The sequence below is a fragment of the Dermacentor albipictus genome, chromosome 6 (assembly GCF_038994185.2).
Source record: "Dermacentor albipictus isolate Rhodes 1998 colony chromosome 6, USDA_Dalb.pri_finalv2, whole genome shotgun sequence".
In the NCBI taxonomy this organism is placed as follows: domain Eukaryota; kingdom Metazoa; phylum Arthropoda; class Arachnida; order Ixodida; family Ixodidae; genus Dermacentor; species Dermacentor albipictus.
The window spans coordinates 19,679,333-19,703,840 of NC_091826.1; the positions used below are offsets into that span (position 1 = coordinate 19,679,333).

A 24,508-nucleotide genomic window follows, 5' to 3' on the forward strand; every position below is an offset into this window, starting at 1 on the left:
TAGTCATTCAAGCACCACGGGAATGATTGGTAGTACTAGATGGATTTGTCTAAACTTAGTGCCTGCTGCTTTACATGTTCTTGTGGCATTATTGAGCTATCTTTCCAAGTTTCTAAGAAACATTCTTTTCTAAATGCATAAAGTCATTATGTTCTTGCACTCACGCAGTCACTATTAAGCGTTGCACTTAATGTCGAAATTGATCAACCTGCAAAGCTGTTTGAAGCCAGAAGAACGACTTTACGCAAATCCATGTACTATAGTTCTACCTCGATATAATGAAATTCTCAGTATAACAAATGTTTAGCATTTTACAATTTCTTGTCCTAGAACATCTTGCATCTTGAACCTCAATATAATGAAGTGTGTTTAGACATGATTTGGATACAGCTAAATTTCACTGCCGCCGCAAAGAAATAACCAAGACAATGAAAACAGCTGTTGGCGCAGATGGTCAAATGGTTGAATACATGTGGCTGCTTGCGAATGCACCTCTCAAATCGCATGACGGAGAGCGGCCGCTGAAGTGGAGCAGCGTCTTCGAATTCAGCTTATCGTGGCCTCCAAAATCACTGCGCGTGCCACCTGATTTAACCAGAGATAACTGGCTAGTGCAGTGTCAGTGAATCTAGTTCTGTATTCTGAACATGCCCAATCTGGCGTTTTAAGAGCACAGCTCTTATGCACCCATTCCTGCGTTGAGCATCAGCGTAACCGAGCAAACGAGCACAGCGAAGGATGAAAGAGCGAACGTTGAGCGCAGTGGGGAATGAACGATGGCGATAGCGAAGAGGGCACGAGGAGGAGGATGCAGTGGAGAGAGAGAAGGAGATTCTTGATGATGGGAAGGAAAGGTTGGGGTAAAGTGCAGCGCAGTAACTGTCTCTCAGCAGAGGAAGCATTAAAAGGAGAGTATGGCAAAAGGGTGAGAAGGACAGAAGTGCCGCACAGGACGTGCTGAACGGCGGCGAGCACGTCCACTCATACCCTATATGGAAATAAAGTGCTGGCGTGAGCTTCAGACTTACTGTGCATGCGCTACTTTGCCTGCGCCGTTGCCACTAGAGAATGCACTTCGTGCGAGCCACACATTCCCGTGTTGACTCTTTCTGAACAATGAACAACGCAACCAGTAGATATGCTTTGTCTGCCGCTGCTGCTAAATGAACTGGCAAAGCTGCCCATCGTTCAGAATCAAATTTTTTGCCACACTATATCGTGAATTCAAAACGCCTAAACAGCTGCGCTCAAAATTCACATTGGGGAGTATCATAATATTCAAATTTCTTGCTGCTGCCAATTGTTTCTGCATCCTGTGGCAGTTATAACAGTGATAAACATGAGTAATGGTACTTGTGCTAAATGCAGGACTCTCTCGTCGTACGTCATGTTCCATATAAATTTCAAGGGCGCTAAGAACCTATCGCACTCCCCGTGTCGTGTGCGTGCTGTGTGGTCGAAGGTGAGCCAAGAAAGATAGTGGCTTAACGCACATCTCTTTCCTGCACGCGCAAGGGGGTGGTGGCTGATGCACACATGTCCCTGTCCACCCATTTCCCCTCCTGGCTCGCCCTGTCTCCTCAGCATTGTCCCACTGTGGCTTACAATAACAGTCACCATGGTGGAGTGGACATGAAAGCTTCGTAGGTTTCACTTCGCTGATGTGAAGATATCGACACAGCATAAAACCATATTTTTGGACGCCGTCTGTAAAAGTGAACAAAATGCTTTTTTTTTTTTCATTCAATTTTTGTTTTTTCGATTGCCCAACAATTTTCATGGTCCTTTCCGTGTAGGAAGAATCTGTCGGTGACTGTACTTAGTTCCATAAAAGGTTGAATTTAAACAAGACTAAGTAAAGTGACAATTTTACTCACTTCGTTACATTGCGGTTTTGCCGACATCATTACAAGTATTGTTCAAATAGTAATTTTTTTTATGCCGAATCGAATATGGATTGAATAGTGGTAGAAGCAAATCAAATTGAATACTTTTCGAATAATGTACAGCTGTTTTCACAATTAAATAAAACTATTTTTGTCTTAGTATTCGTAAAGGTAGCAAGTTTGTGCCATTAGATTGCACATTACAAAAAGTTTATTAAAAGCCCAAAGCATTAGGAATAAATGAGCGGTTTCTTTACCTCCCATGCACAGGACTCTTCAGATAGTGCGAATAACGGCTGTACAGCCGGTAAAGTGTGCCTTGCCGATTGGTGTAGCCTGCTCCATTATCCAAGTTATCATGTTTTATACCTATACTATGCCTGCAAAGATGAACATTATCATACTTATGATCAAATTTCATGTTGAATCGTGAGCAGAAGTTATTAGAAAAATATTTCTATTTACAAATAGTGACTGAATAGTGATTCGAAGACTGAAACGAATAGGGCACTATTTGACTCGGTATTCAAAAGTTTCAAATATTCACACTTACAAGCATTTTTGATACCTTTAAAGAATGATTGTACGTTTAGGAAAGGCACCAAAGTTGAATCAACAAAACATTTATTAAGTTAAAGGTGTAGAATAGTCTAGTCCCCCATATCTGTAACCACCAACACACTCACAGTAGCGACTGCAGCACTGTTTCAATGCCGATGGCTGGTGACAGATGTTCAAGGCAGAAGGCAAGGAAGTGGATAGGACTGTGGCCACTTTGGCGAGTATTCGACAGAGGGCACGAAATGTCATGCCACACAAGAAACGGAAGTGCGGCTGCAGGCACTGTGGCTCCATCCTTCACATACATCTGTACTGCTGCAGCCAAATCTTCCTTGGGGAGGTCGTCATCGACGGCGGCCGCAATACGTGCTCGTAGGGTGACAGCGAAGGAAGTGTCTATGAGCTGTCGCTTCTGACCTCGGCAGTAGTCGTAGTAGGCAAGCACAATCCTGGCCTGCCACAGCGGTAGCGTAGACTGCATGAAGTCGTGCCTGGCCGTTTGGAACAGGTCGAAGAGCGTGGAAAGTGTGTCCACCCTTTCGCGCATGGTGCACTCTAAGAGTATGGTGCCGAAAGCATGTTGCAGCGCTTGCTCAGAGTCGCCAGACGCACGCACTCGAAGGAAAAACTCGGTGAACTTTGAAATGACAGTGTTCTCGGAGAAGCAGGCAGACACCTTGGGCCTCGTTGACCATCCGCGCAGCAGGTCCTTGATGGCACTTTGCTCAAAGGCCGTCTTGCAGCCTGTAGGATCCACGGCATACGGCAGGCAACCAGCCTTGTGCTTGACGCACAGCCGGCCACGGGAGGAGAGCACAGATTTGAGAAGGTCCCAGTTCTTGTCGCGCCTGAAGATGACTGGCCAGTATCGGGGGTCGTTTAAGGCAACACTGTCCAAGAGGTCAAGTTCCGGAAGGTGACATGGTGCCTTCAACGTGTACTCACAGGCACTGTATGCATTTGTTGGCCTGAAGGAGACAGTTATGTGGCTGTACACAACATTCCCAGTCACAGTGTCCACTGGCAGCAAGTGGCGAGGCTCAACGGCAAGCACATAGAGATGCCGGAAGGCCTGCAGGTGGTAGCGGTTATCACTGCTGTGGATGGGGAAACATGGAAAGAGTGAACATAGCAATGCCGCAATGGCCATGGGACGTGTGCTAAGGGTCAGTTCCGTGCCACCGAGGAATAAAAAGCCTAAAGCCATGTGGGTAACCAAGTAAGAACCGTATAGGACATGGCTCGAAGCATGGGTGGAGCGCAGCCGGAGGTGGCGGCAGATGCGCATGATTTCTAGGTCGCCAGTGCCAGCCATGACGAGAGACAGGCTCAACACGGCGACGAGGAGGCAGGTCTCCAGCGTGTTTCGCCCAGCTTGCTCAGCCACTGCCTGCTTCTGCAGGTCCAGAAAGTACATGGTGTAGTGGTGGAGGATATCAAATGCTTCAGAATTTGCAGAGCCCGCAAATTTGAGGCCAACGCAGAGGCAAGCTCCAGCCAATATGTTGCAATACGCTTGGCTCATGGTCTCGTGGTCGATGTCCGCATCTTCGGACGCCCCTTGAAATGCATAGGATGCCACCACTGTAGGTACGTGGCTCTCAATCCAGGCTTTTGTTGGACAGACGTTGGACCAAAGAATGAGCCCGGAGGCCAGTGTACGGAGAAGAAGGAAGTCTGGTCGGACCATGTCCAAGAGGTATTGTGTTTCTGGCACAGCCATCCAGCCAGCAACTGCATTATTGCCGCTGTTGAAAAACATCATGCCAAGAGCGAGGGTGGCTGCTGGGCTAGTGACGTGAACGTTGACAGTGTTGCCTTCTCTAATTTGGTAGCTAGGAGAACGGAACCTTTCCCGCTGGTTTCCCGTTGACCGCACACGTCCTCCCACCATGTAATGGTGAAGTTGGTCGGCCATGCGCAAATTGGAATGGTAGAACTGAGAGCCACCCTTTCCAAGCATGACCAAGCCCAAGGCAAGCCCAGCAGCCAGTGCATAACTTTCCCGGTCAATGCAGTGATCCATCTCTGGACCAGGAGGACGACCTACTTCTCCGAGCAGTATATCTGCCATCTGGCTATGACCAGACTCGGCATAGAGTAGCCCCAGACCCATGACAGATGCCACGCATACAAGTGGGTGAACGTCCAATTCTGTGGAGGTTGGCGGCAAGAGTGCTTCAACATGGATGCTCATCATTTTCGTGCTTGCAAGATCCATGCTCCCCAGCTTTGAAGCAGCCAAGCCAAGCAACAGTCCGACACTAGTCAGCTCATGGTTCTTCACCATGTAATCATGGATGGCCGTGGCACTGAGAGCAGACAGGTGGCCGTTGAGGCCTAGACCGAGGAGGAAGCCAGCGTGCTCAATAGTGGCATCTGTTGCAGTGCTGGCTCGGGGCTTGTTAAAAGTGATCCAACTTGAATCCACGTCATTTGCGTCAGGCGCGACACGCAAGCCAGCCGCAACACCGTTGTGGAACAGAGGCCATGTGTTCATGTTTGGGGGCACTTCAATGTGAGACATGTCAACCGTGGCATTTCTCAGGGGAACACGTCCTGTAAGGCAAAGCTTTGGAACGGGCAGCGGGTCTGCGAGCACGGGTTGGCAGCTGCGTAGAGTCATCATACCTCTGCCTACAGGAAGGGCCATGGTGCGAATGCACAAGCCATACAGATGACGCTCCTGCTCCTCCACAAACTCGTGGTCGCTTACTTCTGGTCGCTGCTGGATGGAGATGCACACTGGCATCGATGACTGCAGCATGCGGCATGCTTCAACTATGCGCTGGTCTTTGCTGAACTTTAACTTGCACATTTCTTTGTTAAGGAGCTCAAAGCCATTGTCCTTGTCATTAAAGCCTGATCCCTGCTTTGTGTTTTCGTGCACAGCTGGCACAGCAATTTTTGCAAGACACTTTCTTTGTTTCTGTGCAGTCAGCTCAGCGAGATCTTCCCTTCCAACTAAGTGATATGCTGCTGGACCCCAACCAAGAGCAGGGCTGTCTTGACACTCAACCATGGCATCCTGAAGAGGTGCGACAACTCCAGAGGGCCAACGAGAAAGCTGGTCCAAATCAATGCCGAGCTTCACAAGAAGAGACACTATCTTCTCACCTACACCACTCTCCTTGGGAAAGGAGAACCGATGGCTTTCGCGTTTTCCTAACAATGCTGCAGAAATGTCCTGCAAAAGGTCGCTGGGAAATGAACACTCCAGAGGGTGAGAGAGCACAGTGTAAAGAAGCACAACTGCTCTGAGAGATTTGGTTGTTCCAGGAATATAAAGAAACCTCGACTTGTCGCCTGGATGTGCCATTGTATTCACAATCCAGGAAAATATGTTAGGTGGGGACAAAGCAAACCAGGACGGGGTCTTTGGTTCACCTTCGGGAATTGATGTGCTAGATGGGAAATCGTCGATACTGATTTTTTCTGGGAAGTCTTTCCTGTAAAGATCCTGATAGGACTTCAAGCGCAGATGGACAGACAGCCTATAGAGGAATCCAGCAAATCGAGGCAACGAGGGCCACTCGAGCACGTCCAACTTGGCATCTTCATAGACAAGGTGAAGCGCAGTCAGCACGCTGTAGGCGTGCTCCTGGAGGGGTGCAACATTGCTAGCCAAGGTGTCACAGCTGGGGACAAATAGTGGCATCTTCGGTCCTGGTTTCGGTGCACTTCTTGATGCCCCCCTGAGAGGACCCCCTGACCGCTCTAGCAAGTACTCCCAGTCTGCATTAGAACCGCCTTCACTAGATTTGGATTTTTTCACTGCTACGGGAGTTGCAACATCAAGGTCCATGCCTCCAACTTGTTGTAAGCCACCGCTGGCAGCAACACAGCCAACTGTACCCAGAATGAACAATAGAAATGAATGCATTTCGGTCGAAGCTGTTAAGTCTGTAGGTCCAGGTGCATTCCGTGACATGTACCACCTTGTGAGCACTTGGACACCCAGTTCCTCAGGCAGAACCACAGACAGGGCTTTCAGACAGCGTTTAACGATCCTGTCCTTGGACATTGCGGGGAGGCTGAGCCGATAGTATGTTCCGGACGATGACTCTAAGGTAACACGATTCCTGACGGCATCCTGCAGGGAGACGTGGTGTGGCAGAGGCAAGTGTCCCGAGTCTTCAGCTGCTGTGTGCACGTGGCGGGCATTTGCAGACACGGGAGAAACACCGATATCCGGGAATGCGCTGCTGCCACCGCTGCCACCGCTACTCAAGCTGCTGCGACGGGGGACCAAAGGCACAGCACGAGGAAGTGAGCACTCGAGTTCTCTTGGTGGCGCAAACACAAATGAAGGCACGTGCACTTTGCACAGTCTGCTGGGCCCGGCATAGAGCGTAAGGCTGTGGTTCAGGTCAAGCACAAGCAACATCTTTAGAGACGGCAGATACTGGACATCCAGCGCCGATATCGAGTCGCACTCTTTCAGCGTTGGCCGCGCCCTACTTTTGTTGAAGCTGACGAGCTTCAGCGTCTTCCGAAAGATCAAGTGGTAGCAAATGTACGCGTTCCCGACCATGTCGCGAATTACAAACGCCTTGGAGGCTCTCTCTCCCGAGGGCTGCGGCTCGCACCACAGCTGGTCGAGGCAAATATCGGGTACGACCGGCAAAGTCTGTGCGTCACGCTGGTCGTGCGTCAAGTTCGTGTTAAACGTGTTTTCGTGGCTCGCAGTGAAGAGGGGCATTCCACTAGGCAACGGCGACTGCGATCTGCTCAAATAAGCCATGTGACCGAGGGGGGACTGGCTGTGATGGCCGGAGTTCGACGCTCGGTCCAGCGGCGAGCGACCGGTGGTGGGAGTGCTGTGGAAAAGGCGCGGAGAACCAAACGACGATGCAGTGGCCGACGTCGACGCCGAACCGGTGGCGGCGCGGAAGCATGTCGGCGTCCGGTCGATACCGCACACGACGGCGGTGGTGTCGACAAACTGGTCTTCCTCTTCCGTGGTGCGTCGCACTTGCCAAACGGTGTGCGTCGCCTGGTTTCGGTGGAACATGACGAGCAGCGAGGGCTCTTCGCACACGTACACCACCTCGGCGCCGGAGTCGTACTGCATGTAACCGAACTTCGGAATGTGGCCGTGCACCGCGGTCCGCGTCACCACGGGAGCCACTTCGTCCAACGGGTGTAGCAGGCTGAACATGAAGGCATCGGCCGCGCAATGTTCGCTCGGCGCCGCGGGAAGGTGCGGCGCGCCCGCTTGGGCGACTGCTTGCGATCGGCGCTCGATCAGCAAACCGTAGCGCATGGGCCACAGGCGCGACACGACGAAAGGCACGGCGCGCGTGTAGTCCTCTCCGGAGCGCGAGAAACAGTGCAAGGTGCCGGAGCTCATTTCGAAGAGACAGACACAGGGCACTCGCGTTTCCGGCTCTGACGCGCTGACGCTTCCGACGAGATGCCTCGCCTTGTAGTCGGCCACTATAAAGTCGCACCATAGAGCGTCCTGGATCTTCCCGCTGATGTTGAAAGTCCGCAGAACCGTGCGCACATCACCGCCGTTGGACTTGCTCCAGACTACGGTGTCAGTTGACGCGTACAATTCTTCCTCCCCATCCGAATCGTCGTCCAGGGACGAGCTCTCCCTGAGCTTCCAAAACGACGACGTTTTCGGCTGAAGACCGTCGTCGCTGCGCCTGTTGATGCGCAGGGAGACGCCCTGTAGAGCTTCCGAGAGATCAGCAGCGTTCGTGGGGGCAGCCGAGCCTCTGTCACCTGCGCTTCCATCGCTGCGCAGCCGAGCGTTTCCAGGGTGATGTGTCAGGTACTCGGAGCCGTACGGCACGAACTCCAGGGGTTCCCCTGCAGCTATCATTGCCGCTGGATCATCCAGACTTGCGCTTACTGAATTCCACGGACACTTTCACAGAAATTTTCGACACCCAAGAGTGCCGGAGCGACCCGTTCGAAGTCGGGCGCCTCGCATTCATGAACGTCGCCGGTTGTTGACGATGATACCATAATTGAAATGCAACTGACGCAACAAAGCCCAGCCTAGCCAAGCCACAAATGATAAACAATTTAAACAATACGAAATAATAAACCCATCAAAAAACAATAATCCTAAAAATAAAATATACAGGTTGATTAAAGGATGTTGAAGTTCTTATTTGCATTTCTTAATGTTGAGCTGTTCAATTTTTTAAATGTCGAATGAATCCAAGACAAGATAGGTCTCTGTGTTGTGTTTTCTGCGAGTGATCAGCCTGCAGGCTGTACCGAAACTTCACCGAAACGCAAAAGTGTTGTTAATTTTAATCCCCTGCATCAAAAATTCACCAGGATTTCTAACGCTTGTGCATGTAGTACATTCACAAAAATTAAAAGCATGCTTGTTGATCTGACTGACTGCAAAATTCACAACTAATTCGTGCAGACAGCGGTATCCTGGAACTGGAGCGACCGTCGCCGACATGAGTGCGGGTCTTACGCCGAGCAAAAGCACCGTATACGTGAGCAACTTGCCGTTCAAGCTCACGAACAATGACCTGCATCAGATTTTCCAAAAGTACGGCAAGGTTGCCAAGTGAGTAGACACACATATTCGTGAAATCAACTGCGCACTTAGTGCCGTTCGCGACAGAACGGTCTCGTGGAGCGAGCTGTCTCTATCGGAAGGACAATCACGTTCGCGAAATCGGCGATCTATACCGTGCGAGTGTTCCTGGCGAAATTCGCGCAGCTCCCGGAACTCAGTGGGCCGTGTACTTGCCTTGTTACGTGACTGTGTATCGTGATTAACCACGGCTGCAATAGCTACAGCATTGATCGCTGCTTGGGCGCAGTAGTCATGGGAGCGTTTATCCAGCCTTCTTCGGAGTGCACTCTGCCCATCCCTAGCATGCAGTAGAAGCAGTAGTAACGCACCTGCAGTAAGTTGTCGAGACATGCCGCATTCCGACGACATCGGGTAATGCCCATATTGCGCGTGAACTTCCAACGGCCATTTACACCAGTGGCTGTAGAAATCGCGACTTTCGATGATCATTAAAAGAGCACATGTGGATTTAAACAGTTGAGCATAACTGTATAACAGCTTAACGAACCCGGTTACGCCGAACCATTGACAAGTGCTTGGCTGGTTTACCATAGACCGTGCAATATATATATATATATATATATATATATAAAAGGTATTTAAGTCTGCTTAGCGCAGATTGTCCATTTGTTTGAGCTGAACTTTCATGGCCTTCATTGACCTCGCTACTTGGCCCACTGAGAAGCTCGGAGCGACCTCTTGTACTGGCAAATGCAAATGCATCTGTGGATGCATACACTAAGTGAGAACGTGCAGGGCTGACACCACATGGAAATCTAAATTGAGCAGATTTTCGATGGTGAGGAGCTGCTGAGGTGCCACAAGGACAAGTGGCGCTCACACGACGCATTTAATAATGTCCCAAATACTTTGACACATTGTTTCTGCATGAGGGTACCGGATAATTTTTTAGCAAGTTTGGTGAAATGTAGGTGCACAGATTTGCAAAGTACCCAGACAAAAGTACATAAACCAATAGTTTGAACCTGCAAGTACAATAAACGTGTATATATTTTTGTGTGTGTTTTTTTACATGCGGCTTTCGTTTGAATACTTGAGTGTGCCTAAAATAGTGAACTTCTGTGGCGACTTCTGATAGGACAAACAGATTAGCTTGGACCCTTTGAGTTCATCTTTACAGGGGAGTCTACTGTTTTATAAACCTTTTTCATAGGGCCCCTCTTAAGTTTCTTTTTGAAACCCATACTAGTTGCTTTGAAGCACAAGGCACTTGCTTTTTCTTGAAGGAACAGGTGGAATGCCAACTAAGCGTAAAAGATGTGGAGCACTTGTGTGTCTCATGCTTATCTTTGTTCCGTGCCTTTTGTGCTGTAACGTTGCAATGTGCAGCCAGCGGCTAAAGTTTTTGCACCAGAGATTCTTCAAGAAAACTGATGATGCAACCTGAAGGTCACAAAATGGAACCTGAATGTCAGTGCTCAAAAGTCATAGAGCACTCACCAAATACCATAGTGCACCCATCAGTTCAGAGCTGTGTCTCAGTCACGAGGAAATACACCTCTTCTCGCTTACCACTGGTTTACAAACTTCTGTTTACGACTACACCGAATTGCCCAAGTTTATATGTGTACATTCTGTTTAATACATTTGAGGCAATGCTGCAGATTCTAGAGCAACTTCTGTCACCTGCATTTGTGATCAAAAGCTAGTGCATTCTATGTGGCAGCAAGAAACTGGAATGTGCCAGGTGATACAGCATTATACGTCGAGTTCTTCCATTACAATCACATACATATGAAGCAGTTGCAACATAGAAGACATTGCAGATCTGGAGCATAACCATGGGTTGACAAGTAGACTACATGTTAGCTTGACCATGCTCAATGCACATTTCTACAGCATGCCACCTGCATTCACGGCTATGGGTATGTGAATGTTCAAATAACAAATTGAATGGTGGCCTATTGATTTAAAGACCAGATCAAATAGTCACAATTTGTAAATGCAAATATTTTTTGAATAATTTTCTAATGTTTCATAATGTCAACGGCACCTAGGTAAATATAAAATTGGGGCAAAAGCACGGTACATTTTTACCCCCATGGGCATAGCATAGACATAAATATATTATAACTTACGTAGTGGAGCGGGCTACATCACTTGGGTAGCCATACCTTACAGGCTGTACAGCAATCATTTGTACTCTCTGAAGAGCCCTGTGCATGTGAAGAAACTAGTTTGCCCTAGTGCTCCATTCATGCTTCTATTAAACAGCTCTTCATAATGTACTTTGTTATGAAAGAAACTTGCTAGTATTAAGAATACTGGAATGTGAACATCATTTTATATTAAGTGTGAAAACGGCTGTTTATTATTTGAAAACTATTTGAGAAGTGTTCAATTCACTTCTGGCACTATTCAATTCATATTCGATTTGGTCTCAAAAATCACTATTCACACATCCCTATTCGTGACCGAAACATTGTGCATCACATACTGTAAATGTTGACTTCATACATTATAGTTTCAAGATACCGAGCAGTTGTTCTGTAGAAGACAGTGGCATAAAGTTTTCTACTAAAATTAGTAGAGGGAATTCTAGCCGTTCAATTTCAATTACCATAAAAATGATGATTAGTACTTGGATTTGTCTGATTTTCATGCTTGTGGCTTCAGAATATCTTGTGGCCTTTGTTTAATGTGCATTATGCCTCTTTATTGGCCTAAATCTTGAAGTAATCATATTTCGATACATGCAGGAGGTGATGAGACTTTGCGCTCGTGCATAATCATTACAAATTCTCGCACTTGTGATGCAATACGTTGTTGGAAACAATCAATTTGCAAAGTGACAAAGCTGTTTGAAGCTAGAAGGACAACGTTTGGCTAAATTTATCTACTAACCATCATTGCAAGCTGGTTGAACCGCTTGCAACTTCCATAGACATTAGTTCTAGTGTTTCCCCTAGTAGTTTTCATGGGATACCTTATGCACTATGGAATACAAGGAGTGACACATTTCTGCAACCGTAGTACTTGCACAGCTTCAACATCCTTGCCAGCTTTACGAGTGCGGAATGCAACAGGGTATGAGACAAGGTATAGTTAATCCCGTTCCAATATTTTTTGTTGTTGTTGTCCAGGGTGACCGTCATGAAGGACAAGCAGACCTGGAAAAGCAAGGGAGTGGCGTTTGTGCTATTTGCGGATCCGGAGTCAGCTAGCAAATGTGCAACTTCGCTTGACAACCAGCAGCTTATGGGACGCACACTCCGAGCAAGCATCGCAAAGTACAATGGTCGAGCACCCGAGTTCATCCGCCGCAAGGAGTATAAGGATAAGTCTAGGTGCTTCGAGTGTGGTGTAAGTAAAGACCAGTTCGGTTTCATTCATAAATAGATTGGTTAGAATGAACTGATGCTGACACAGTAGCTCAGAGCCGATGGCGCTCTGCGGCTGAGCACAAGATTGGGGGATCCCGACCGCACCTGCTGCATTCTGATGGAGACGGAATGGAAAATAGCATATGCTTAGATTTGGGTAAACGCTAAAGAATCCCACATCTTTCTAAACAATTCGGAGTGCTCCCCGGTCGCATCTTTCGTGACCCCAGTGTTGCATTGGGTCATCGAACCTTACAAATCATTCAATCAGTCATGAACAAAATTGCGGCTGTGCATCGAAAAAGACTGGCAATTAAATAAGATTCAAGATCTGAGGCTGTACTTTGCACCAGTCTATTTCATTTTTTCCATTTCCTTTGTCACTGGCTTAGACACCATGCTGCTGTTGTCTCAGAAATCAGCCACTTGGCATAGCAGTTAATATAAGAATGGAAAAACGGAGTGGAATAGGATAGAAAATGGAAAATTAATTAAAGGGTGGTATGGCAGAAATTAATGCAAAGAATTAAGATACAAATTATGAGTCCTAGTTTTAGTGAGGACATTTTGTAAGGCTGATGTTATAACAGGGTATGTCAGGCATCCCCCTTACATCATGATATGCCATTAAAAGAAAAGAAGAAATACCTATACTTAAGGTCATAGTTTATGACTGCTTATGACACCTTTACATGTGTCATTGCCGTGCATTCTACTCTGAGGCTAGTTTGGCATTCGCCTATGTCATTGCTTTTGTTTAACATAGGCATACTAATATAGACTGAAGAAATAAGCCAGATGTTCGCATGCTTTGTGATTCTCATGCCATTAGTTGTTCCGGGTTGGCTTACGGCATGACTACGGGAGCAAAATAAGAGAATGCCTCTGTTGTGTTGTTCTTCTAGGAGGAAGGTCATCTCAGTTACCGCTGCCCACGGAATTCATTTGGTGAGCGAGAAGCTCCGCAAAAGAAGAAGAAAAGAAGAAAAGCTCAGCTGTAAGAGGTCTTAAAATTTTATCTGAAAGAAAGACCCGCCCCCCTCCCCCCCCTGCTCAATCATTTTCCACCACCTTCAAGTGCATGAGACTCCACGGCTGTTGTTGAGCTAGCAAAAAGAAAAAAGAGTTCTTGATACATCCATTAAGGCAGAGCCATAGGGTTACCATTGCCTCAAATTAGGCATGAAAAGCTTAAATCACATGTATTGATGATGAGGGAGAAAAATGTAGTGCTACATTTATGAAATTGATACTAGACATTGCGCTACGTCCGTCCACGTCCTGTCCTTCCTTAACATCGTCTGTGTAAAACTGAGCGCAATATAACCATGTACATTTATGAAGCTGTGATTACCTGTGCCAACCATCTTGTTTTGCTGAATTCTCATTCTGAGTTCTCAGTTCTGATCACTTCGTCAGCATAAGGTAGTCAGGCCTGTTTATAACAAATATTGGACGTTGGACTCGCCCACTGAAATAAAAGTGAGAGAGAAAAAAAAAAGATGGCATACGCTTGCTTCAACAATGTGGAAGAAAATTTGGGGTGCAAGTTTCTTCCCTTCTTCTCAATAGGAAATTGTTGTTCGAGCATTTTTCACTCCCATCATCATTGACATCCAGCCATACACAGCATCACTGCTTATATTTATTGGCACCTGTATGAGGTAGACCACTCGTCTACCAGCTTTCCTTCTTCCCGTAAGTCGTAGATGAGTGGAATGAGCTGACCCACAATCAGCTTGTTAATTTACGACAAGGCTGTAGTTTTTTGGTGATAAGTGCAATAGTTCTTTTTGTGATTATGCATCCTTTGTTACATTGAGAGACGAGAAAACAGCACTTTAAATGAGAGAGCAAATGGCTGCAGTTGTAGTTGAGATATTAATAGGAAGAAATGGAGTCGGGCAGACCATGTGATGCATAGGGCAGATAACCGGTGGTGTATTAGAGTTATGGAGTGGGTGCCCAGGGAAGGGAAGGACACTCGGATACACAGCAGAGCATTCGATGTTGTGGTAAAATGAGGGAATTTGCAAGCATAGGACGGGGTCAGTTGACACAAGACATGGGTATCTGGAGGTTGTGGGGATCGCACGCGCATCCCGATATCTCCGGAGCGGCCACGCGGTTATCACGCGATAATCACGTGCTCGCTCGCGGAGGGTAGCGAGGAGAGGGCACCTTCGCCACTCCCGCTGCTCTTCGCGCCTGGCCGCGACGCTGCAGCCAAGGCACCCCGTTCCCTCCTTTCCCTTTCTTGGAACCGGGGAGACTTCTCTCCGCCGCTCGGGAGAAGCGCTATTCCCCCGACCCGACGGATCGTTGTCTCACGGTGGAAGAGCTAGCGAACGGCCGCATCTCAAATCCGCCGCTGAGACCGCCGCACGCCGTCCCCCCTGTTGCGCCCGGCCTTTGTGTGCGACTCACCGCCCCAGGGCCCGAGCGCGGAACCACTTTGGGTGAGCTGAACTCTTATCAGCCTCTTTTGTGGCTCCCACATTGTGCGGTTTGTTTCACCCCAGACGTGCGGAATTCTCCGCCGCTGCGGTTGTGTTTTGTGCTGTATTTGTATGTGTTGTGGCTGTTGTTGTCTGTTGGAATCAGTGTACACCAAGGTGAATAAACACCTTAGGTCGAGACTCACCCTGTCCCCACTGGCCTGAACCCGCCGTGGTCGCAACTCACTGCGAACCGCGGGTTAGGGGTCACAGCTCTGACTGCTAGGGCTGCTGCGAAAGTGCTAGGGAGCGACTGCCGCTCCGCCGGCGCTGTGCGATCCAGAGAAGGGTCAGGTGCGCACGCGCGAGCCTGAGTAATACCCCTATATTTGGCGCCCAACGTGGGGCCAGAGGTGTGACAGGTTGAGTCTGTTTGTGTGAGTGTCTGCCACTGCACGAACGAACCATGGCAGCATACGGGGCTGATTTACAGCCGTTGTATACGCTGTCGCAGGTTGCTACCAACAGGCAACAATTCGAAGCGGCGGTAACTGCTACCGCTCAGTCATGCCCTGCGGCGAACATTAGCCCTGGGAATTTGATAAGCTTCGAAGAGGGTAGCGCTACACACGGGGCGCTCTCTCCAGCAGGATGTACCCTTGAAGGCGTGAGGCACATTACGCCGAACCCTTCGCCAGTGTTTGCGGAGAGCATGGAGCCACTGCGGCATACTTGCTCGACGCGTTCTGCTCCTGTGCCAGGCATTACTGGCCAGAGCGAGCCTCGTACCCTTGAAGGCGTGAGGCACATTACGCCGAACCCTTCGCCAGTGTTTGCGGAGAGCATGGAGCCACTGCGGCATACTTGCTCGACGCGTTCTGCTCCTGTGCCAGGCATTACTGGCCAGAGCGAGCCTCAACAGGCGCTGTTGCAGGATGCGATGCGCTTGATTGAGAGGTTGACAGGTGCCGTGCAGAACACTCTGCTGACATCTGCCGCCGCTGCTAGACCGAGAGTGAGGGTGGACTTACCCACCTACAGCGGGTATCATGATTCAGTTAGCGTCAACGAATACCTCGATCGCGTGCTGACTTACCAGCGCGCAACGGGGCTGTCCGATGGCGAGATACTGGAACGCGTCGTACCAGTGTCGTTAACTGATCACGCTGCCCGCTGGTTCCGGCTTACTGGCTACCGGTCTAGCACGCTGGCTGAGTTCCGAGCGGGATTACGCGAGGAATTCCTGCCCGCAGATTACGAGCGTCGTCTGCGGCGCGAGTTGGAGCTACGTACTCAGCATCCGGACGAATCCTTGCTCGAGTACGTCAGGGCGATGGACGAACTTTATCGTACCGCTGACCCTACCGCTCCGAACTGCGATAAGGTGGAGAGAGTCACACGACAAGCTCATCCCACCTTCGCAGCGTACCTAAGAGGCAGCAAGTTCAGGGATTTGGATGAGCTGGCCTCGGAGGCAAAGCGCATACAGGCGGACATACTCGCCTTGCGCTCATACCGACCTCCACCCCCAGCGTCGAGGGCACTTGAGCCGCGATGCGCGTGGAACGGGGACACTTTTCGCACTCGTTCCGGTGGAGATGGTGTGGTTGCTTTCAGTGACGGACAACTGAGAAACGGTTGGGGCTTATCTGACCGGGCTCTCGATCCGTACACTTATGCCATGCGTGCAGCATGCGCTGCCGATGGCCGAGGTATGCAGAATCGTGGTCGATATGCCGGCTCGATGATGCGAGAGCAGAGCGTGCCTGCAAGGGAGCAGTCGATACAGAGGAATAACGGTCAAACGGCGCGAGGCACTGGACGCCAAGCCCGTCAAAGGCCGGCTCTCCTCTGTTATCGGTGCAACCAGCCGGGGCACTACGCCCGGGATTGCAGACAGCCTGCGAACCGAGAGCACGCGCTTTCGGGAAACGAGCGGGGCCGCCGCTGAGCAGTGCTGCATGGCCGGCGGCGGTTACAGCGGTGCGAAGTGAGACACACGAACTCCTTGCCCCGCTGGCTTGTCGTTTTGGATTGCCCAGCGACACGCCAGTCCCGCTCATAGAGGTTACAGTCGCCCGGCGCAGGTTTTTTGCGCTGTTAGACACAGGAGCAAGCGCTTCACTATTTGGCGACGAGGTGTGTGAACATCTCCGTCGGAGCACTATCCGACTGAGAGAGAGTAATGTGACCTTCCGACTGGCCAGCGGCACGGCACACGCGAGCTGTGCTGCTAGGCTTGTGGTGCGGTGGGAGAAGCGGGTGAGGCGACAGCGCCTAGCTCACCTTCCCGGCCTGTCGGTTCCTATAATTCTTGGTAGAGATTTCCTCGCCAAGACGGGCATTGTTATTGACGTCTGCAACGGAGGATATAGGGAGCGAGCATGTGGCACCCTGAAACCTTTCGTTTCATTTCAAAAAGCGTCAGAGACAACTTCGTTCGATGATGCTTCGCGCGCAGACCGAACAAACGATTGCCCGAAAAGGTCCCTCAGAACGGTTGCGGCCGGGTCGAAATGCCGTCCGGCCAACCGCGCTGAGAAAAGAGGCGCGGAGGGGAACTGCTCCCCTCCCGCACAGCCCGTAACCCCCGCTGCGGTGGCAGACTGTGCCGCAGTGAGGGGCGAACGATACCACCCGCTGCTGGACGACTCAAGCAGTTTGTCGGGGGAAGAAAAGGCTCGCCTCTCAGCGCTTCTGACTGAATATGATGCCGTATTCACAGAGCGGCCTGGTTGCACTACGCTATACAGGCACAAAATTGAGACTGGCGACGCCTCTCCGTGGAAGTGCAATCCTCGGCCGGTGAGTTTGGCTAAGAGGAAAGCACTAGACAGCGCTCTGGACGAACTGCTCGATACAGGCGTTGTTGAAAGGTCGGACAGCCCATGGGGTTTTCCTGTGGTGTTGGTTCCTAAAAAGGATGGGACGCCCCGCCTTTGTGTTGACTATCGCCGCCTGAACGAGGTGACACGCAAGGACGCATATCCGCTTCCTAGCATTCCCTCGATCGTATCCAACGTTGGCGGAGCGAAGTACTTCACTACGCTCGATGCAAGCAGAGGATACTTTCAGGTGGAGGTAGATCCCTGTGACCGAGAGAAGACTGCCTTCACGTGTCACAGGGGACTTTTCCAGTTTACCCGTATGCCATTCGGACTTGTCGGTGCGCCTGCGACTTACCAGCGCCTGATGGACCGTGTCTTGGGTGACGCAAGGTGGCACCACGCTCTTGCTTACCTGGACGATGTTGTGGTATACTCGCGTACCTTTGATGGGCACTTACGCCATCTCAGGGACGTGTTGGAGCGTCTGAGGTCTGCGGGGATAACGCTAAACCCGACCAAGACCCAGATTGCGGCAACCCGAGTAACGCTACTGGGGTTTAAACTGGATAACGGACGCCTTCTACCGTGTGATGACAAGGTTCAGGCATTATTGAACTACCCGTCACCGGAAGACATAGGCGGACTGAGACGCTTTTTGGGGCTGGCGAATTTCTATCGACAGTTCATCCCAAACTGCGCTGCACTGCAAGCCCCCTTGACAATGCTGTTGAGGAAAGGTGAGCAGTGGAGGTGGGGTCCCGAGCAAGAGGAGGCACTGCGCAACCTCGTAAACGCGCTCGTGGAAACCACCGAGTTAAGGCTACCTGATTTGAACAAAGAATTTGTCATTCATACGGACGCCAGCGACCTTGGCCTAGGAGCGGTTTTGCTCCAACAGCACGAAGGTAGTTTGCGCCCGGTAGCTTTTTCCAGCCGCTCTTTGACTCCCGCAGAGAAAAATTACTCCGTGACAGAAAAAGAATGTCTGGCGATCATTTTCGCTCTCAAAAAGTTTGATTACTATATTGATGGAGTCCCATTCATAATTGAGACCGATCATATGGCATTAACTTGGCTTAGGCGCTTAGGAGAGCCGAGCGGCCGGCTCGCGCGATGGGCACTTCTCCTGCAGCGATACGATTTTACCGTTCGCTACAGGAGAGGAAAGAACAACGTTGTGGCGGACGCACTTTCGCGCGCGCCCGTTGACTGTGAGAAGAGTGATATTACTACTCAACTCACCTCGCCCGAAACTGAGCTTGAGAGCGGACTAACCGCTGCGACGATTGAGGTTGTCAGGAGGGGTAATATTAATACCCATCGTGACCCCTCAGTGACTCAGCCGAAGAGCAGAGTAACTGCTACAATGCTCGACGGCGCTGGTCCCGAAGGAAGGGCGGATGAACCCCCTTCTCAGGACGAAAGCGTGAACCACTTGGACTGCGTCAGTTCAGTGGGGAGCGTGTTCGGCAGAAAGGAGCTGTTAGAGGCACAGCGGGAGGATCCGTTTTGTAAAAAAGTGTTTGAGGGGCTCCGGGAGCCCGGCGGCGCGGCCGCGGCGCACATGGACGCAGCTGGTATTGCTGTGGGTGCGCGGCGCTCCGAAACAGCTGGTAATGCTGTGAGCGCGTTGGATTCCTACCTGCTAGACTCTGACGGCGTCCTGCTGAGATACATTCCCGCGGAGAAGGATACACACGAGTCCTTCAAAGCGGTGATTCCACGCACGCTGAGAGGAGCACTTTTACGCTACTTTCACGATACGTGCCTGGCCGGGCATGCGAGTGGCCCTAAGACTTATCTAAAGTTGTGCCGCTTTGCTACCTGGCCTGGAATGAAGCGGGATGTGATGCGCTACGCCCGCTCTTGTAACGTGTGCCAACGCGTGAAGCCGCGTGGTGGACGCCCACCCGGGCTCATGCAGCCGATCAATAGCCGAACACCGTGGCAAATTGCGGCATGTGACGTCATGGGGCCTTACCCCAGGACACCGAGCGGGAACCGATTCCTTCTCGTAGTCACAGACCATTTCAGCAAGTGGGTGGAACTGTTCCCCCTACGGAAGCTGACGGCACGCGTTATCATGGGAAAGCTGATCGAGGTGTTTACACGATTCGGCTATCCTGAGCAGCTGATAACGGACAATGCGTCCTACTTCACTGCCAAACTCTTCGTGGACTCTTGTGCAGCTCTCGGCATTAAGCACAGGAGAACAACCACGTACCATGCCCAGGCGAATCCCACTGAGCGTGTGAACCGCAACATCAAGCACATGCTAGTTGCATTTGCGGGGACGCACAATGAGTGGGACGCTTGTCTTCCTGAAATTGGATTTGCTATCAGGTCGACAGTGAATCGATCGACTGGGTATACACCCGCCACCCTCAACCTTGGGAGGGAGCTGTTAAGTCCGGTAGAACTTACTCTACAGGAACGAAGCAGCACGGAACTGGTTGTTTCGTCGGCACGCGCCGATTATGCGACTGGGCTGCGCGCGAAGGTAACGGAGGCTTTACGAAAAGCGCGACGGAACCTGAGCACTGCACGTGCCGAGCAGAAAGCGCAGTACGACCGCTCTCATCGGGAAGTTCACTACAAAGTGGGCGACCTGGTGTTGAGACGGAATCACGTCCTGAGCGACGCCAGTAAGAAATTCTCAGCTTCTCTGGCGCCGAAATGGACAGGACCGTACCGGGTGCGAGAGACTGTCTCTTCGCTCGTGTACAGGCTGGCGGACTTGAAGCTAAGACCGATCAGCCGACCGGTGCATGTCTGCGATCTCAAACCCTACTATGACAGAGGGAACGAGTGGCCCGAGGAGAATGCTCTCCCGCGCCCGCAGGCAGCGGCATCGGGTGGCACGGCTCGACGTTCGAGCCCGGTGCGGCATTATAACTTGCGATCTCGGCAGAACTAACTCTGTCCGGTTCGCGGAGGCTATTTTATTGTGCGCGATATCGGACGGAATGCTCCTCCGATGTCTAGCATGCAGGCTTCCAGAGCGAGCACGCGCTTTCTCTTTGGAAGAAGCGAGAGGGGCTAACAGAATTGTCGCAGCAGCAGACCGCCCGTCGGGAGCCGTGAAACAACCACCAAGCAAAAAGGAAAGACCATCTCTACTCCTCGTGGGGACGGGCAGGCCGCAAGCAGTCAGCAGCGCAGTGCGGGCAACAGGCGGCGAGAAAAACATCCTCCGGCGGCTGACAGCGAGGTGAGAGGTGCAGCGGACGACTTCCGGTCCGGAATGGTCGCAGCGGCGCAGAATTCGCCGAACCGCACCGCACAGCTCCGCGACCGAGTTGCAAGCCCCGCAACCAAGCATCCAGCCTCAAGGCCGAGCGTACACTTCTCCCGCAAGGACAGAGTGGACCCCTGCTGCGCAGCGAGGTGCAAGCCATCGTCGGGGCGGGTCGGCGCGCCTTTGCCGATCTTGCGTGCCGACACCCGCGAGGGGGCGAGCTGTGTCGGAACGAACCGGAAGAAAAGCGTTCGACCATACCAGAGGGCATCGACCTCCGAGAACATCAAAAGAGCTGTCCTGCGCCATCTCGAGGCTGGTTCGGGGATCGCGTCATCGTAATCGAGGCAGCCAAGAAAAATCCTGGGACCCTTTCGCCACCACGGACCCGGCACGTCCGACTGGGCAGGTGACGCCGCCGAGACGCAAGGTGACCTGGACCCAGCGCCCTTCTTGCCTCCCACTGCATCCCGCTGCTGTCAAGCTGCTCCGTAACATCCTTCATGTTCCGGCCTGGCTCGCGACCACCTACACGGCGACAACGACGGTCTGCAGCTAGAGCTGCTCCCTCACCAACACGGACTCAAACCGTGTTGCTGTCGGAGTAGCATGTCCCTCTCGCAGGAAAGCCTCAGGTGACGGCGGCCTCTTAGCGGCTAAAGGGTTCTTTTAAGGAGGGGGGGATGTGGGGATCGCACGCGCATCCCGATATCTCCGGAGCGGCCACGCGGTTATCACGCGATAATCACGTGCTCGCTCGCGGAGGGTAGCGAGGAGAGGGCACCTTCGCCACTCCCGCTGCTCTTCGCGCCTGGCCGCGACGCTGCAGCCAAGGCACCCCGTTCCCTCCTTTCCCTTTCTTGGAACCGGGGAGACTTCTCTCCGCCGCTCGGGAGAAGCGCTATTCCCCCGACCCGACGGATCGTTGTCTCACGGTGGAAGAGCTAGCGAACGGCCGCATCTCAAATCCGCCGCTGAGACCGCCGCACGCCGTCCCCCCTGTTGCGCCCGGCCTTTGTGTGCGACTCACCGCCCCAGGGCCCGAGCGCGGAACCACTTTGGGTGAGCTGAACTCTTATCAGCCTCTTTTGTGGCTCCCACATTGTGCGGTTTGTTTCACCCCAGACGTGCGGAATTCTCCGCCGCTGCGGTTGTGTTTTGTGCTGTATTTGTATGTGTTGTGGCTGTTGTTGTCTGTTGGAATCAGTGTACACCAAGGTGAATAAACACCTTAGGTCGAGACTCACCCTGTCCCCACTGGCCTGAACCCGCCGTGGTCGCAACTCACTGCGAACCGCGGGTTAGGGGTCACAGCTCTGACTGCTAGGGCTGCTGCGAAAGTGCTAGGGAGCGACTGCCGCTCCGCCGGCGCTGTGCGATCCAGAGAAGGGTCAGGTGCGCACGCGCGAGCCTGAGTAATACCCCTATAAGGTTGATGCGAAAGGCCTTCATCCTTCTGTGGGCATAACGCAGATTGATGAGGGTGATCTTTTACTATTGTGTTGCCCTCTCTGCTTGGACCTATAGAGAGTGCAGTATTATGCAAAGTAAATAAATACTTTTCAGGCCTAAGGAACAGGAAGTGGAGGCCACAGAAAGTGAGAATGAGGAAGACCCGGCCTTGGAGTCTCTTCATGCAGCGATCAAGTATGAGGTATGTGGACAATAAAGGCTAAGCAGCAGGCCCAGCTGCAGTGACACATGGATTCTCATTTTGCTCAGCACATTACCAGTGGCATGAGGCATTTGAAAACACTGCTTCGGATTGGCCATATAAATTAAAGGGACAGTAAAGATAAAAAAAGTTCAGTTGCATTAATAAATTACCCTTCTACAATACCAAAAAAAGAAAGCCCCTTTTCCATGAGGGAAAACTTGATCTAGTAGGCTTGGTCTAGTAGGCTTGGTCTAGTAGGCATGTCTAGTAGGCACGTCTAGCAGGCACGTCTAGTAGGCATGTATAGTAGGCATAGGCTATCATGATAGACAACCCTGCAAAGTCAGTGACAGTTGTCGCCAAGTGCTACAACTTCAAGTGTTAAGAGTCAGTATTCGGGCTTTCTGTGTGCAAGGACATTGGGAGCTGATGCTTTTTGTTGCCATTGCACATTCTTGCACTGTCTGCATGACCTAAGAATGGCCAGCTGCTAGTTACTACAAGAGTGTCACACCTACTGTGACCTCACTTTTCCCCAAGAGTTGAAGCTGCTAGACAGCTATGTATTGGGCATCACTAAGAGGGAAACGAACAAATGCCCGCGCATAACAAAAAACTCACCAAAGGCTGCCTATAGCGAAAAAAAAAAAAAAGCCAACGTTTACATGCACCACCTGACCTAATCTGAGTGTACAGTCGTTTTGAAGATGCATTGAATGAATTGTTGAGGCTGAGGTTTGTTTCACTGAGCAGTTCTGCTTTTTTTTTAATGAGTGAAACACACATTGAGCGAAACTTTGTAGAAATATGTTTATTAGCTTCATCCTAAAATGCCTTGTTGTCAGAGTTGTCTTTTTGTTCTTGAATAACACTTTGCACCCACCCATGTTATGTAATTTTATGGTGTGCAAGAATAGATAATCTGTTACACATTCCATATAAATTGACCTTACCCGGATTGCCATGTTGAGAATAGTTGTTTACGGTATCTTGAAACTGACATACAGAATCCTTTTCCTCCATTTTTGTTGGATCCTCACAGCAACAACAACGGGAGCGCGAGTCTGGAAGCAACCAACAATCTGGTGCTCACTCATCCTCTGATAGTCGACGTCGAATCCGCAAGAGTGCCTACTTCAGTGACGAAGAGGAGTTTGATGAAGGCAATGGATGACTCCGAAGCTTGGCCCATGCAGATATTTTCATGTACATACGTCATCTCATTTACATACCTCATCTCATTTCAATGACACTGCTAAGGTTTGATTTTCACATTGGGATGATTAAAATGTGGAAATAACACTCGGTAGCTGCTCACATATAGGTTTTCCACTGACATTTATGGTACATGAGAAATGCGGGCGCTGAAAGAGTTACCAAAAATTGAAAAACATGGCTGGTTTGTAGCCAAATAAATGCCGCTTTATCTTGTTGAAAAGAAATGACGCCGAACGTTTTGCAAAAACGTTTCGTTACATAAAATGTACTGTGTTCCGATTGCTGTGTCAATAATGTAGGCTGTTTTGTGCAATTCCTGAGGCGAGTCACTGTTTTACAGCAACCTTGAGTATTGTTCTGCCTATGCATGGTTTTCACGATGCTAATAAAGATGCTTGCTGCAGCCAATACCTTCGAGTTATTTTTGGCTGAACATGCACCCTGCAATGTAGATTTTCACACCTGTCGAAAACAGGACATTTAATTTGATTTGTTGAACCATTGAACTTGTCATTTAACTAAATTCACGAGTTAACAAAATGCCACGTGCATGCTCATTGCATTGGCGTGTGTGTATGTTTATGTTTGTCTAACTAGCCTCAAGAAGTTAATCACTCCTTTTGAAGTTTGAAGATATAATGTCCTTTATTTTATTGCGATTATGTGGACACTGCGGGCGCATTTCTGCAGTCGCCGTGAGGTACCCTGCGAGTGGAAGTGTGTGAGGGTATAGTGAACTAGAACCCCCTTCTAGAACACCATAGTGAGGGTGAGCTGGTGAG

At 50.5% G+C, this 24,508-nt stretch overlaps 2 protein-coding genes across 2 annotated transcripts; one reads left to right on the top strand and one right to left on the bottom strand.

Moving 5' to 3' along the window:
- Window positions 1-2,493: 2,493 nt before the first annotated feature.
- On the bottom strand, window positions 2,494-8,431 carry shtd (anaphase promoting complex subunit 1). The gene has a single exon (XM_065455378.1). It carries the CDS (start codon window positions 8,278-8,280, stop codon window positions 2,569-2,571), a length of 5,712 nt encoding a protein of 1,903 aa, XP_065311450.1. The 5' UTR covers window positions 8,281-8,431; the 3' UTR covers window positions 2,494-2,568.
- A 212-nt stretch (window positions 8,432-8,643) lies between these two features.
- On the top strand, window positions 8,644-24,134 carry LOC135921009 (zinc finger CCHC-type and RNA-binding motif-containing protein 1-like). Its single transcript, XM_065455295.1, has 5 exons — window positions 8,644-8,991; window positions 12,108-12,327; window positions 13,253-13,344; window positions 22,418-22,505; window positions 23,551-24,134. The coding sequence occupies exons 1-5, from the start codon at window positions 8,879-8,881 to the stop codon at window positions 23,680-23,682; spliced, it is 645 nt and encodes a 214-aa protein (XP_065311367.1). The 5' UTR covers window positions 8,644-8,878; the 3' UTR covers window positions 23,683-24,134.
- The last annotated feature ends 374 nt before the right edge of the window (window positions 24,135-24,508 follow it).